The following is a 16,685-nucleotide window of genomic DNA, read 5'->3' on the forward strand; positions in this document are numbered from 1 at the left end:
TTTTTAAATATCTCCACAGGACCTGAAAAATGTCTTACATATCGTAGGACCCCAACAAACATATAATTAATTGTTTACACTTATTATTAGCTTCTTACACAAACACATCCACCACTTAACAATGAGTGCCTTCTGAGAAGGGACTTATTTTCATAGCCCAAACCTAAGATATAAGGTCTAGGTAGGTCATAGTAGACATTGACCAAGGATGAGCTGATGAGGTGAAAGAATAAACAACTGAGTGAATAGAATGAGTAATTTATAATGAGGCTGACAGACAACACGACTTAGCTCAGAAAACTGTCCAAATTCAGACAAAATGTACATGTTCTTTGAATCCATTATTCCCAAGCTCCCGGATTTTAAAAACCAGTCAAGTGTCTTCACATTTACACAAAATTAGTATAGTTATAGGTGTCAATTTTTTTATTTTGCCAAATAGAGCTATAAAAAAAAAATACCGGGCCGGCCCGGTGGCTCAGGCGGTTAGAGCTCCATGCTCCTAACTCCAAAGGCTGCCAGTTCGATTCCCACATGGGCCAGTGGGCTCTCAACCACAAGGTTGCCAGTTGGACTCCCGCAAGGGATGGTGGGCTGTGCCCCCTGCAACTAGAAAAAACGGCAACTGGACCTGGAGCTGAGCTGCGCTCTCCACAACAAAGACTGAAAGGACAACACCTTGACTTGGAGAAAAGGCCTGGAAGTACACACTGTTCCCCAATAAAGTCTTGTTCCCCTTCCCTCCCCCCCAAAAAATACCATCTTTTATCACTGGAATTTCATTTTTAAAAAGTACCATCTTCTACCACTGGAATTTCATAAAAGAAACAACATTTTAAACATCATAAAAGTAGAAAGGACATAATTTCAAAGCAATGGATAGTCCTTTACATTAAAGTAATGAATCTTCATGGGAAAACTCAGGATTATGGCTTATTTTTCTCATTTTAACATTTGCTTTCATCCAATGTGAGAATTTCTACATCAGAGTATGACTTGGTGGGAAATAATTCTGAAATAAATCTATATTTCAGCACAGTTTCTCAGAGAAGGGCCAATTCATTTGTCTGAGAAGACAAGCAAATGGTGTTCCCTCTGTCCAGAGAGGGCCGTGTGACATTTTGTAAAGGGTAGCTAAGAGTTTTGGTGGAGCTGCACCTTTCTGCTACTTTTCTTTTCCAGCTCTTCCCATATTTGGATACTGTCATTCAGGTTTCATTAACAATGAACTTAAATGACAGTATCCTAATATGGGAAGAGCTGGAAATAAAGGAAAAAAGTATTTTTCTTCACTTCCCACAGCTCAAAATAAATTTTTATCAAAGAGTTCTGTATAAATACCACTATGGTCTCTGAGCCACTGATACTACTATTCAGCACGGGAATATCAATTAATGTCAATAATTGTTGGTTCCTCAAGTCCTTTTCAAATATAACTGGTAGTAAAATTAAAATTGAAAAGGTAGGAAAAAGTTATAAAAAGGGAGTTTTATTAGTGTCACAAAGGCAGGACCACTGAAGCACTAAATTTCTACAAAATCTATACCATGTACACAATAGGAGACTTACTTGGTAATTATTAACTTGATCCTTGGTTTAAAGCTTAAGGAATCTAAATTCAGTCCCACGGTGACTAAAGCAACCATTCCTGACATTCCAAAAAATTCCACTAGGGAGGAAAAAAAAATGAATGAAATGAGTTGCATTCAAATCTGCACACTCAGTTGAGCAAAGGATTGGTGGGAAACTCAAGGGCAGTATTTTTTGGAAATTTGCTTCAATGAATTGGCCTAAGCCTGAAAATCGGGGGTTGGCCAACTTTTTCTGTAAAGGATCAGATTGTAATAAGTATTTAGTCCTAATTTCTTTACAGGCCATACGGTCCCTATTGCCACGACTCCACGTGAAAAAGCCGCCATAGGTAACACGTAAACGAATGAGTGTCCCATAAATAATGATACAGGAATTTGAATTCCACATAATTTTCAGGACTAAACTAGCAAATGATTGTTTATTCCACTCTCTTGCTTCTCTTCCAGATACAGATATACCAGATATACCTCTCCTTTCCTGCCTCCTAGCCTCGGGTAAGGGCCAGCCACCATTTTGAGACACAGTAAATTAGACTGTTGAACTGGAAAAGACCTCAGGAGCATCTCTCCCAACTTTCTCATTTTAGAGATGGGTTATTAAGGGTCAGAGCAGGAATCACTGAGTGCTGATTCCTCCTCCAGGGGACTGCCAGTGACTAAAGACAAGGTCAAAGGATGGAGTTCAGAAAGAGGAAGAGTAACCACATAGAGGAAGAATGCAAAGGGAAAGGACAGGTAGGTAAATTAAGGGAACTTGGAGAGACCAGGAAAGAGCTGGAGGTGGCAGAAAGATAATATGACCAGAGGCACAGAGGGGCCACAACAAGGGGAAGCAGTTGGGGAAAAGCAACTGGATTCAAGGTCAAGGGATACGGTGACGAACGAAGTTCACACTGAGGATGGCATTTGTTTGGTATTTGTTTCTGCCTTACCAAGGTAGAAAATCATGTACACCATCGAAAAGTAAAGAACGATATTAGTCAGTGTGTTGCTATAAAGGTCAGTGAATATAAAATGAATGATTCTTGCACACCAATATCCACACATTATGCTTCCTGAGACGTTCAAGATGAGGTCCACGAGGATGTGGTACTCTAGAGAAAGGAAACAAGAAAAAGCAAAGTTGGACCTGTTTCTTTCATTGATGACATTTGGGTCTACACCCATTGATTTGCTCTTGAGATTTTGAATGGAGACCTTGTTCTGCAGCAGATGGGAGTTTCCTATGAGAGCCTGGCAAAAGAGGCCCTCTGGGGATATATTTCCCGTACGGTCTGCAGCTTGAGGGTTGCTTATCCAGGCATGGCAGACTCAAATGCCCTCAGAAGCCAGTCATGGAGAATAAAGTGAAAAGCCTGTGACAAGCTGGAGAGTGAAGGTCCAACCAAAAGATACCTGAATATCCACCCAAATTCAAATGTTTTACGAATTACGTCAGGGCCAAGCAAACCTTGCTGGGGTCCCCACCAACCTGCAGTCCGTTTGTGACCCCTTCCCCCAGCGCAGGTGGCATTTGGGAAATGGAGAGAGGAAATTTTCCATAGTCGCAATAACTTGAGTCTGTCTAGAATCACCTCCAGGATGTGATGCTCCAGTACTGCTTGAAATACTCAGTTTCCACACTCAGACTCAACTCCAGGATTGAGCCAATGCTTAGCATCTACTCACTGAGATCCAGATTGATCCAGGAAAGAAGGAAATCTGAGCCCCAGAGAACAGTGTGTGTGTGTGTGTGTGTGTGTGTGTGTGTGTGTACTCACACACATGCGTATTGAGGGAGATGGAATAATTTAACACTTTCCCCTTAGTATCCAAGAAAATACACACAGTTGGCATGTAATTATTTTCTCGTGGCCTGATATGCTATTTTAATTGGTCCAAGTGCAGAGAAAGCACTAAAGTTAAGACATCTTGAATGTATAATACTTAAATTTCAGTATGAATTGGAATGCACCATACATGATTTTAGAAAATATACAGACAAAAATATGCTCCTACCCCTAAATACAGATATGTGAAGTATGTTGTTCCGAAAAAATCCAAAAATAATGGATGTGAAGCTACAGACGATCATTGATTCTCCTCTAATGATATCGGTATACATTTTGGAAATACCTGGAAAAGGAAATATAAAATATAATTTAATATGAAAACAATGCTCTGAAACAGGAAACACAAAAACAGAAGAGAAGGAATATGCTAGAAAAAAAAGAAGGCAGCCATGACTGGGATGGGTCTGTAAGACAATCACAATCGCTACTTTTAATTTATCCACTGTGCCTTCTATATCTCCAATGGCAAAGGAACATGGCAGCGGCACTCTTTGAAGTGTCCATAGCCTCAGATCATGCTTGAGCTTCAGAAGGACATTACACTTCTCAGGACACTACGTTTAGCTTCAATAAACATGAATCGTTAGACCCCACAAGAATCCCATTTTAGAAATAAGTACACGGTATGACCCAGCAACTCTACTCCTAGACATATATCGAAGAGAACTGAGAACACATGTCCACACAAAACTTGGTACATGAATGTTCATAGCAGCATTACTCATAAGAGTCAAAAAGTGGAAAGCACCCATAATCCATCAGCTGATGAATGGATACAACATGTGCTCTATCCCTACAATGGAATATTATTCAGCCACAGACAGGAATGAAGCATCAACTGATACATGTTGCAACATGGATGAACCTTCAAAGCAGGACACTAAGTCAAAGAAGCCAGACACAAAAATCACATATTGCACAATGTGATTTATAGGAAACATCCAGAATAGGTAAATCCATAAAAAGAAAATTGAGTAAGTGGTTGCCAGGGGGTTGGGGAGTGAGGGAACCAGGAGTGACTGCTAATGGATAAGAGATTCCTTTTGGGGGTGCTGAAAATGTTATAAAATTAGATAGTGATGATGGTTGTATAACTCTGTAAATACATTAAAGACCACTGCATTGCATACTTTCAAAGGGCGAATTTTATGGTATGGGTGATATCGCAACAAAGCTGCTATAAAAAAATAAGTACAAAATCTTATTGGCACTTAACATTCATTAACAGTTAAGGTTAATAGAAAATGTAATCAAATTAGTTGCCTAGTGATACACAACTTACACGTAGGGTGCTAGTGACTGGTACCAACCTATCCAGTATCCATTCCCTGTTCTTGGTAACAGTACTTGTTTTGTTCAGGGTGGGACCATGCCCAGCTAAACAACTACTTTTCCCCAACTTCCGGCTTCTAAGAGTCGCTACTAAGATATAAGTGGGAGTTACTGAGTGGGACTTTGAGGAAATTTCTTGGAGGGAGTGGTGACTTAGCTGAAGGGAACATCTTTACAAAAGTCTCCTGAATGATAGGATTTTACAGAATTTCATATTACTCAGTGTCTGATTGTGGAATTTCTGTTATTCCTGCTTCATTATTGTAGCCAATAAAGAAGCAAAGATAATAAAAGGCAAGATAAGTTACAATCATCTCGTCTTACTTCGTATTACTAACGTCGACGAAACACAAATATGCGGGTTAAAAAGGGTTGGAGAGTATTAGCAGATTTGACTTAGCTGGTCAAGCAATCCATTCATCCTCCCCTCGAATTCAGTGAGTGAACCAGGAGCAAGTAAAATACATGGTTGTGTGTATGAAGTTTTTAATATGATAGTTATAATATTCAGAGTGAGTATTATTTTAATAGCAAAACACCACAAGAATTACTCCCCACATTTGTATTGCTTTCATGTAGAACTAACTTAGATTCATGAATTCATTGTAAAATTTGGAAAAGAATAAAACAAGAAACCATCTGTAATTCCACAACCCAGTTAGAACCATTTTAATGGTGCAGTCGTTTTCAAAGCATCTAATTCTTTTCACTCAGTTGAGATCATACGAACACTTTGTCTTTTATTCCTTTACAAGCTCCTGTTCCAGATTTGTTTTAAAGTAAAAACTGTTTGAGCCCTATGCACTCTTTTAAAGCAGGTAATAAATAGACAAATGCCTGATAACTCTCATGTGTACATCCACTAACTTTTCTTAGTGGGCCAATGCAGTTTTTACAGCGCATGAGGGCACCACATTGAAAGAAGCACCATTCACATTGTAGGAACTCTACTTTTGTATATTCTAACGATAGTTTTAGGCATATGGCAAAAATATTTTTCCTTAAAAAAAATGCATGTATTATGACAATTAGATAGACGTAAACTGTTCTGAAGATAGGACCATATATCTAACTCACACATGGGGCTTAGATGATGGCTCTGTGAGACTGTGAGAATGATTTTCCCTCATAAAAATCAGTCAAATTTGCTTTATTAGGAAAAAAGGTTATTGGATCCAGAACCCATGTACCACCTGACATAAAGATAACATCAACCAAATACCTTTGCTAGTTTTCTTTTCAAGAAATAGGAGAAAAAACGTTTTTTTTTAATATGGAAACTGCAGTAAGTAATTAAAGTTTATAGTTGATTGTAGCCACTTTGAATCAAGAGATTACAGAAAAGGGAGAAGGAAGAGAATATAAATGATTAAAAGGGAAAGACAGGTGAAGGAAAGAAAAACACTGAACTTAGAAAGAAAGAGAGAAGGAAAAGAGGACAGGATCAGACTCTGAGAAACATCTTGTGACGATTTAGAATATTACCATGACAAGTGTCTTAAAGCCTCCTGTTTTCTTAGCTGTAGGTATAAGAGGGTATAAAATGGAAATGTCATTTGCTATAAAGGTTGGAGGTCTCCCCCTCCAATCATAAGGCAATATATTTCCACTAAATATAACCAGTACCTTAAAATTGGTAAGAAAAATATTTCTGAGTCAAAAACAGAAACGATGGCATCTAACCATTTCATGTTTGTATTGCTGTGTAAATAAAACACACATATATATATATATATATATATATATATATATATATATATATATATATATATATAATAAAATAAGTAGGGGGATATTTCAGAGTGAAATCATCTTTTACCAAATAAGATAGTAGGTATGCAGGACCCCAAACCTTCTTGGGAATAAGCTTCTATTGAACAACGTACTTGCCAGACTACACTCTTACCCCATTTCTTTTCAATAAACTATGACCCCCCTCTACCCCCTGCCCAACATCAGCTCATCCAAAATGGAGTTCTAACAAAATGTAGAGAGACCTTGAAAAAGTTTCACTGGGGTAGAGCAGGGTCTCTACTTTATGGCTTAGAATTCAGTGGAATGGAATAAGAATGCTAATTTTTATCACCTTCTAGAAGGGTTACATTTTCTTCTCGAAAAAAATCCTTTGAGATTATAACTGGTGTTATGTAATCCAGATCGGGAGTGGATGTGCTTGCAATGCACCCTTCAAGTCAATCAATGTTCTGTCGTCAAGAAAAACAGCACACATATCTACTCTGCTGGATGCACAATTTGTAGCATAAAAGTAGAACCAAAAGAAAATAAATCATCCTCCTATCTTCAAGATGAGAGAAAGAAGTAAATCTGACATACCGATGGTTTTCAGCGAATTCACAGAATGAACAGGATCCGTAATGGCAATCGTCATGCTAAAGAGCAGGCAAGACTGCAAATCCCATGAGTCGTTATTGAATTTCATAACCACATTTCCAACAATGACGACTGCCACAAAACAGCTAATTAATCCAGTTAACAAGACCTGTGAAACCAGTTCATTACACAGTATTAGATTTTCACATCTAAAGATGACCCAAGTTCATTTACTTATGTAAGAATCAGATCTTGGTTATATATTTTATACGATTCCCCTGGATGATAACTTTGAAAGGTATTCTAGTTTACCTGCCTCAAAGCAACCGTGCCCTCCCAACAAATGAGATCCTACCCTATTGTTAAAAGACCAATTGCCCCATCTTTCTTGTTGCTAGGCCAGCTTAACAGTTCTCAACATCAAAGTGTTCTTAAAATGGAAGGCAAATTTCTCCTGCTCCTGTGTAAAACATTTCCTGGTTACCTCAGTGTCGGTCTGCAGGGCTCCAGGCAGAAAGGCGAGAAGCACATGCCAGCTGATTTGGTCCCCTGCCTAAGGGCATTCTAGAAGAAACCTTATTTGGCAAACTTTTTGATAGTACATTTTATTGGCCAAACTTTTCTAAGGGTACCACATATGTCAGGGATGCCGGGAAATGTAGTATTTCCCAGCGGGCCCACTACCATATCAAACAAAAAATAGTAAGTTTCTGTTAGAAAAAAAGGGGAGAATACATATCAAATAGGCAATCGGCAGCGCCTGCCTCAAAAATGGAAGTAAAATGTAAAACTTCTAAACAAGCAGAAGGAACAAAAGGATAAAGGAAACTGAATCAACTGAATTGACTGTGAAGGGAAGAAAGCATGAGGGAAAGCATGGTAAATACAAAGTACAAAACCATATGGGAGAAATAAGTCCAAATCTATTTCCTTTAATTTTTAAAAAAAATTTATCTTTAAATTTACATCTAGTAATAGTCATTCTTTTGGTGTACAGTTATATAACTTTTAACAAATGCACACAGTCCTTTAACCAGGACCATAGTTAAAAAACAAAACAGATCCAATACTCCCCAAAACTTCCCGTACTGCCCCTTTGTAGTCAATTTCTTCCCCTCATGCCCAGTCCCATGAAACCAATAATCTATGCTCCAAACCTGTCATCTTGCTTTTGCTAGAAGGAAGGTCTATGAGTGAAATTATACAATATGTAGCCTTTTGAGCCTCATTTTCTTTCTCTCAGCATAACACATTTGAAATTCTCCCATGTTGTATCTATCGATACTGTTCCCTTTTTATTGCCGAGTAATATTCCCTTGCAAGATGTATCAAGCTTCATAATTAACAAAACAATCTACAGAGCAAATTTCCACCTCTGCACTCAACAATTAGAGAATACATACTTTTGGTAACACAAACACAGAACGTTTTGGAAAACTGATCATGTCCTAGCCCACAAAACAAATCTCCACAAATCACAAAAATCGACATACAAGGCACATTCTCTGATCACACTGTGATGAGAGAAATAGTAATAAAAAGCTCTATTTGGAAATATTAAAAACAGTTTGTAAATAACAGGTCAAAAAAGTACAATAAAGTTTAGGTAGGACTGGGATGATACTAAAAACACTAAAAACAAAACATGTGGGATGACACTAGAAGAGTAGTTACCGGAGAATTTAAAACCTTAAAGGTACAAAAACCAAAAATAAAAAAGCTGAAAAATCAAACAACTAATATCTAACTCAAGATGTTACAGGGGGGAAATAAAATAAAATAAAACCAAAGAAAGTAAAATGTTCTTTGATAAGAAAACTAAAATAGTCTGGCAAGCATGGTTAAGAAAAAAGAAAGGCACAAATAAAACAATCTTAGCAGCAAAAATGGGCAAACGTACAGCTACAGCTGAGGTGAAGTCAGCTGTGGAATTAGAATGCAGGTTCTGCCATTTCTCAGCCAGGTTTGTAACCTCTGACATGAAGTCTGCTTATGTGTGAATGGGGATGATAGTTACTCAGGGCCCAGCCAAAGTGGTCAATCAGAAAATAGTCATTGATTCTCTCTCCCTTCAGCTTTCTTTAATTATTGGTTATGCAGAATGAGGAGGGTAAAACAACTACAAATCTGTGAATTATTCGTCTTCTTTATAGGTAGTCATAGGTCTCCCAACATGAATAAGCAAGAATTGACCACAACTTGTTTTTAAAATGTGTTCTTACCTGCCAAAGCACATTCTTGAGTATATAAAAGTCCACGTCCAAAGCAGCCATAAATATAATTAAAGGTGAAAAATAACAATAAAGTGAAAAACTTGATGTTCTTAGAAGAGGGTAGATAATTTCGTGCATCTAAACTAACAAAAGCAAACAAGAAATTAGTGTGCTGCCATTTTGAAGTTTCAGAAATTAGGTTGACAGTACGTCGATCAATATAAATCTTAGCATATTCTAATGTGCAACTATTGACAGGTTATCTATGAGGCTAGTCCCGGGAGTCTTGGGGTAGATTTCTTGACCCAACTGTCCAGATGGATTATATGTATAGTCCCGTATTCATTAGAGAATTGTGTGACTTTGGGCTGTAAGAACATTGCTTGTGATAAGTAATCGGTGTTTTCAAAAGTGGAAACCCCTACCAGTGGTGATCTGAGACCATTTTGGGTGATTCACAGGTAAGTATTTTTTTATTTGATTGTTAGAGATTTATTCGAATTTGAATTAAGTGGGGAAAAAGGAACCTGGCATAGGTACTTGTGATGTTGCAGACATTTGCTTAGGATTTTAAAATCTTTCAGTGAGTCAAGTAGAGAAAAATAATACACAGATACTAGGACAGATGTGTATATGGGAGATAAATCGTGAAGGTTGTACCCAGATGAATGGAAAACACAGCAACAATGACTGAAGTGTAAGGCTTCCCTCTTAAAAGGTTTTGGTCCCAATTAATAGCTTAATATTCATTACTTAATCTCTCTGTGCCTCAATTTCCTCATCTGTAAAATAGGAATGGAGTAACCACTTCCAATGGGTTGCTGGGATGACAAATGCGTTAACTCAAGAGTTAATAAATTAATAAATACAAAGCACTGAAAGGGGAGCCTGGCACATAGCAAATGCCCAGAAATGCTCGCTGGCAGCAGTGGTGGTGTTTCAGAAAAGGAACTAGAGGCCTCTACAATCCTAGACAGGTACAAGCATGGTCTCCATGTTCAGAAAAATGACAGAATGCGTGGAGACAAAGCGTTATTGATCGTACCGCTATGCATTTGAAATCAGGAGTTAATAATGAACATTTTATTTTATCTATATTATACATGACACATATTTGCCGTTTAATCTGGCAGTTAGAAAAGAGCGGCCATGCTTCCTCACAAATCCCGGCTGCCTTTGATCTCTAGTCTCCACAAGTGCTGCAGACAATAGCAGGAAGAAGCCAGTTCACATACAGGAGAAAGAAACCAGGGTGAGGCTCCAGAGGTGATGGAGAACCCAAAAATGCCACTGGATTTTCCTCACTTGCAGGTTAGTGTTTTTTCTTAAGCATCTCTAACTTACGTCTCCTTGACTCTATGGTTTTTTCACTTTCAAAAATTTTACTAACAGAGGAATATTTTTCAGTAGCTACTCACATAAAAAAAAAAAAATTCCATATATTCAGGGAGAGAGGTGGGAGTGGACCTGCTTTGGGGTCTTTTTTCTTTCATGTATTCTCTAGTTGATTATACATACATACATTATACATACATTACCTCAACAAAATTGTAGGCCAGATGTCCTATCACTAATCCTGCCAGAAAAAGAATTGCCAAGACAATGACTTCAGAATTCTTTAAGCATGCCTTCAGAAATCCTAAAGAAACACATGTATCTGTCACTGAGACATAACATATAGTTCCAAAACAATTTCATATCTCCTCTCTGGTGATTTAATTTTAAACTTCCCCTCAGCGTCATCTCATTATGAATAAATAATTGACAGTTGCTACAAATGCTCTCTCTTAACTATAAGACACACTTAACTATGAGGCATTTCTAACAGGTGAATTTGGAAAACATTGAAGTTCCAAAAACATTAGGATCACCGTACAGGTGTCTTACCTATGGATCTAATGAAGAATTATGAAAAGCCAAACTTCATATCTACGTAGCATACCTTATATTAATAATTACTCATCCTAACATATATTCTATAGTTTTTCCTGAAAGCCGGAAATTTTTTTTTTTAACTTAGTGAGTTTCAATTTTTTTTTTTTGTTTTTTTTGTTTTAGATTTTATTGGGGAAGGGGAACAGGACTTTATTGGGGAACAGTGTGTACACCTCCAGGACTTTTTTCCAACTCAAGTTGTCCTTTCAATATTAGTTGTGGAGGGTGCAGCTCAGCTCCAGGTCCAGTTGTTGTTGCTAGTTGCAGGGGGCGCAGCCCACCATCCCTTGCGGGACTCGAGGAATTGAACTGGCAACCTTGTGGCTGAGAGCCCGCGCTCCAACCAACTGAGCCATACGGGAGGCCGCTCAGCTCAAGGGTGCCTTGTTCAATCTTAGTTGCAGGCGGTGCTGCCCACCATCCCTTGCGGGACTTGAGTAACTGAACTGGCAACCTTGTGGTTGAGAGCCCACTGGCCCATGTGGGAATCGAACCGGCAGCCTTCGGAGTTAGGAGCATGGAGCTCTAACCGCCTGAGCCACCGGGCCGGCCCCCGGAAATACTTTTAACTGAGCTCTGACCATAGGGAAAACTGCTTTCACCAGACAAGTAACAAAAGACACTTGTTAATTCTGTCTACAAGCATTTTCTTGCCTGAAACTCTCTGCTCTAAGATTATTCCATTCATTCTTTCCAGAAGCAATACACAGACTATATTCCAATTACTTTATGCCTCGGGCAAGATTCACTACTATCCCAGATTGTGCATTTTCTGATTTCTAGCTATAGGTCAAGCCAAGTCAGTAAATATTTATTGAAGATTCTTATTTGGAAGGCCAGAAGGGGCCCTATTTCTGCAGGTCCCTTTACTGCTGGAGCACTTGCCTCCATGGAATCATCGAGGATTTGGGGCTCGTGAAGTTTATGGTCACCAGCACCTCGTACAAAGTCATTAGGGAGAGTTTTAAAGACCCCAGAGAAACCATTTCACTCCCTGATACAATGAGTAAAATTGAAGTTTATTGTGTGTGTTTGCTTCTTTGCTTGTTTCTTTATAGTCTTCCTACTTCCGGAAAGGATTTCAAAGCAGCTAACATTTTTTTCCCAAATAAAACTTTTTAAAGGGGGGCTAGAAACTTCTCTAATCGCTAGCCTTGAATTGTGGAATCAAGCACCTGCATTTTTGACGACATTTTATCTGCATGAATATCATTCAGCATACCTTCTACATTCTTAATCGTTGTTTGAGAAGTTTTCACTTGTGAAGCCTTTCCTAATTCCCCGATAGGGGTGGGTTGGGTGCTGCATCTTTCCCAAAGAAAAATCACATCAAAAGCCATAATAGAACAGAGAAAATGGATGACGCCGACTATGCAAATTGTGAATCGTTCTGTCTAGGTTCTATTTGCCCCCATGCCCCCCCCCCCCGCCACATCCCAGATATTTTGGTCGGGTTCGACCTGGCTGGCAGGCAGGATGAGGCTCTCCGGCCTCGTTACCTGAGATCTCTGACCATACCTTTCAGTTACACTAAGCGCATTGCACCGGAGTGATTTATTTGCCTGTCCTCCCACCAGCCGTGAGAGGGCTTCCTGAGGCTAAGAACTGTTTTATTCTCCTATGTCTATGGCACTGCCTGTGCTCAGCAAATGTGACTGAGTGAAGGAACACAGTGTAGGTGCTACTTAGAATTAAATGAAGCTAGACTGACAGCATTCAGTTACATCTCATCATTTCATTGGACCCCTTTTTTGATGGAGCTGTGATTACTTTCTGCACTGACAAAGATTCAGAGGGCAGAGGAAAGATGACATTTAAACACCATGACCTACCTCCCAGAACAATTATGGAACATAGGAGCGCTGGAAAATGCCTATTTCCGAACGTATAGTGAGCCGACCTTCCGCAGATTAAATCAGACCGGTTACCTCCTTTTACATCCCAGAAGGAAGAGTTCGTTGTTGCCATTGCTTTTTCAGTCCTTACTTGATGAAGTCATACGGGAGTTATTATTGACACTTTCACGACTACTGACCAACCTGTTCTAATATGCAGAAGAGAAAATGAGACTTGCCAGGACCCAATGCACCCAGTCTTTCTACCTAAGACTGCAGTACCCCCATATCTGAGCACATTTCTTCTTGCCACAGGGCACATGCTAATACCTCCTGGTTCAGCTTTTGCTCCAATAACATTTCATAGCAACACGAAGAGCATGTCAGCGCTTCTTCCTCAGACTACATATATATGCGGGAGCCACTGTACAGATTTTTGCACTGACGGTTGTTATGACAATGGTAACGTGTTTGCCTTCCCCATGGGACAGTAACTTTTTCAAGGGCTAGCGCTGAATATTAATTTGTCTTAAGGCTGTGCACATAGTATGTGGCACGTAATAGGCTTTCCATTAATATTTGATGAACTGAACTCTTTCCATGGGTACAAATCATTCTGGAATTCCCTTTTCCTACTGCAATCCCATCTCCCCTTTTTCCCCTTCTCGGGTCCCTTCAAATCCAACATGGCAAATGAGGTCAACGTTGAGTCACGCCCGTGGCTGTGGGGTGGGGCGGGGGTGGGGTGATGAGTAACCTAAAAACCAAGGAAAAGACTAATGCTGAGGTTTGATCCTATGGAGCTTTGAGTGAATTAGCAAAAGTCCCCGCTCCTGACAGCAGGGCTCAAATTAAGGACCCAAAGCCGATGACAAATAGGAGTCAAGGAGGAACATGGGGGTGAGAAACTCCCACTGCAAAGGAAGGAAGTAGGAAAAGAGAAAATAGAAAAGGATGGATGAAAAAGTGAGAGGGGAAACAGCAGTATTGAAGAGGGTTAGAGCTCAAGAAAGAAAGAGAGAGCATATATTCACAATATATATGAGGAGGTTCTGTCTACATGGTCAATGACAGTTTCAGCTATTATGTCAGAGCCCTGGATTTCAGCCCTAACCCCCCCCACCCCACCCCCACGTTGGTGCCCTATTTGGTGGTCCTGCGAAGGACTCATTCTGTTTTATTTTTCCTTGTGGCCAGCCTTAACCTAACAATTCCTGAGGTTCCTGACATATCCCTGATGATATTTAGAGCTCATCTTTGGTTCTCTGCTTTGTACTTGTTTGGTCTACAAACCACAGTGATTCCAGTGGGAAGCATAGAGCGGGCCAGAAATGAGATGTGGAGTGCTACATCTCCAAACCCTTACACCTGTCTCTCAGCTAGCCCTTGGCATCTTCACATCCTGCTGTCCCCACTTGTCATTACAGCGTCACTCTCCAGTCAAGTTCTTCTTCTAACTACCAAGACCAGCAGTACCTTCTACCAAGCCTCAGCTGGTTCAGAGCTGAAATCCAGGTGAAGGCTGTTGGAAATCACAAAGAAGGATGCTCTCTGCGTCTGTTTGCCAGGAACAGAACTGCCAACTGATATCTCACCTATTTCCATGCCTAATATCCCATTGGTTGCTTGCCAATTTGCTTTCATTCTGATTGGCTACATACATTATTGCCACTGCCAATCCAGAAGCAGCTAAGTGAGTCAGTTCCAGGGAAGCTTGCATTTCTTATTGCTCAAGCTGTGTCTAAACCTGCAACTGTCTTAACTGATTTTTCTTTGCCTGACATAATAGCTGAAACAGTCATTGACCATGTAGACAGAACCTCCTCCTATATGTATTTTGAATATATACTGTTTTTCTTTCTTTAGCTCTAATGCTCTTCAATACTGCTGTGTTTCCCCTCTCACTTTTTCACTCATCCTTTTCTATTTTCTCTTTTTCTATCTTTCCTTCCTTTTCAGGGGGAGTTTCTCACCCCCATTTTCCTCCTTGACTCCTAGTTGTCATTGGCTTTGGGTCCTTAATTTGAAGAAACAATATCACCCACTCTTCATAGAAGAACAAATGCATCCCAAACTCCGTGATGCCTAACGTACATAGTTTTGCCTCAAATCTAATCGCTAAAAACAAATACGGTACAAATTTAAACAGATGAACATTATTAATCAATCTGTAGTTTAATTTCAAGGAAGTTATTTTGTGACAGTGAAATTCTGCTCTCTCATTCCTGTGCTACATTAATCAAATCCTCTTCCCCAGGGCAGCAAGGATAACATCACAGCAGTGAGATTATCAATCTTCACTCTCCATCACTAGGTATCAAGGGAACTTGGATAAATCGAAGAACTAATTTCTGTTTGAGACTAAATAGTTTCAGGCAACAGCTCTGTCTGCCCCTGACTGCAACCACCACCATGGGCACCCACACACCATTCCCCCAAATATTTGCTTTACATTTTGTTGTCGGTGTCTGGTGGTGTTCTTTTAAGTGAGGGCCCGTCCCTACCACAACTCCCTAGGTCCATGTTAAAAAAGAAAAAAGGTGTTCTTTACAGGCTCTCCTGGGAGACCCATTCCTTGCTCTCTCCCATCCTGCCCTTACTTAACTCTCCTACTTATCAAGTTCACTACCCCTTCTCCCATTTTCACCTTCACCTTGTCTATACTGCTTATCACCTTGATTTCTCTCAACTGCACTGCCTCCAATCATTTTGAGTGATTTTCTTCCAGGTTCTACCTAGTTCCTATCCTACTGCTGTCTCCTCAGTCTGACTTGGTTCACCTAGACCCTACAGGTAAGACTCATGCAGTTTTACCCTTCAAAATTCAGATGCTCCATGACTTTTTAGTGAAGTCCTCATGCTTGGAGAACACTTGGACAAAATTCAGACTCAGCTCTTGATTATGTATAGATCTGAGAGCTAGAGACAGCACATAACTGAAATACAGAGATAATCAAAATTCTCTACATTACGATCTTTTCCATAAAGTTCGAAAGAGCAATAATAAATATATATTCCACCCTTTTTGGTAGAGCCAACTGAGCAGACTTTAGTAGCTTTGGGAGTTTCCCAATCCCGTCTTCTGATAATATACCATCTGACTGAGACAGGCACGTTTCCCATTTCCCCCCCACCCCCACCGCACCCCCACCCACACACACTATGGTTGGGACACGGACAGGACCAATCAGATGGTTTGTTAGCTGGATGTATGCACCATTATTGGGAGAGTGCTGTTCTTTCCATTTGGGTTTCTTCTGACAATGACTGCCTAAGCAGCTGGAGGCCATCTTCCCAGCTGCCCTGAGAAGCCCACCTCAAGTCTGAAAGGGTCCATGAGGCACCATCTTACTTAACAACTGACCTCACAATCCCATCGGAGGTTTCATCTCTTCTCAGAAGTCACTTCTTAGTTTGAAAACTTTCTGCCACCTAGCAAGGTTAGGAATGAGAAACAATTTTATTTTCAAACTCACCAAGTACTGGCTCCTTTATATTTCTTTGAGATTTTATTTGCAAACTCACTACTCTTCTTCAGCTCAATTCATCTCCTCTCACATTTCAGTAGAAGCCACGTGGTACCTGAACACTGCCTGGAAGAATCCTTAGCGGGAT

General features: G+C 39.8%; 1 protein-coding gene across 1 annotated transcript in view; it reads right to left on the bottom strand.

The window, feature by feature from the left end:
• The window catches only part of SLC9C2 (solute carrier family 9 member C2 (putative)), a 61,904-nt gene extending 45,402 nt beyond the window's left edge, over positions 1–16,502 (bottom strand). Inside the window, exons 1-8 of the mRNA XM_074322251.1 lie at positions 16,435–16,502; positions 13,068–13,279; positions 10,839–10,939; positions 9,310–9,438; positions 7,091–7,256; positions 3,591–3,707; positions 2,525–2,686; positions 1,570–1,669 (exon numbers count right to left, since the gene is read on the bottom strand). Of these exons, the coding sequence (XP_074178352.1) occupies positions 1,570–1,669; positions 2,525–2,686; positions 3,591–3,707; positions 7,091–7,256; positions 9,310–9,438; positions 10,839–10,939; positions 13,068–13,203 (911 nt within the window). The 5' untranslated portion in view covers positions 13,204–13,279; positions 16,435–16,502. The remainder of the gene's footprint in view (positions 1–1,569; positions 1,670–2,524; positions 2,687–3,590; positions 3,708–7,090; positions 7,257–9,309; positions 9,439–10,838; positions 10,940–13,067; positions 13,280–16,434) is intronic.
• Positions 16,503–16,685: the final 183 nt, after the last annotated feature.

The sequence above is a fragment of the Rhinolophus sinicus genome, linkage group LG17 (genome assembly GCF_036562045.2).
Source record: "Rhinolophus sinicus isolate RSC01 linkage group LG17, ASM3656204v1, whole genome shotgun sequence".
In the NCBI taxonomy this organism is placed as follows: Eukaryota; Metazoa; Chordata; class Mammalia; order Chiroptera; family Rhinolophidae; genus Rhinolophus; species Rhinolophus sinicus.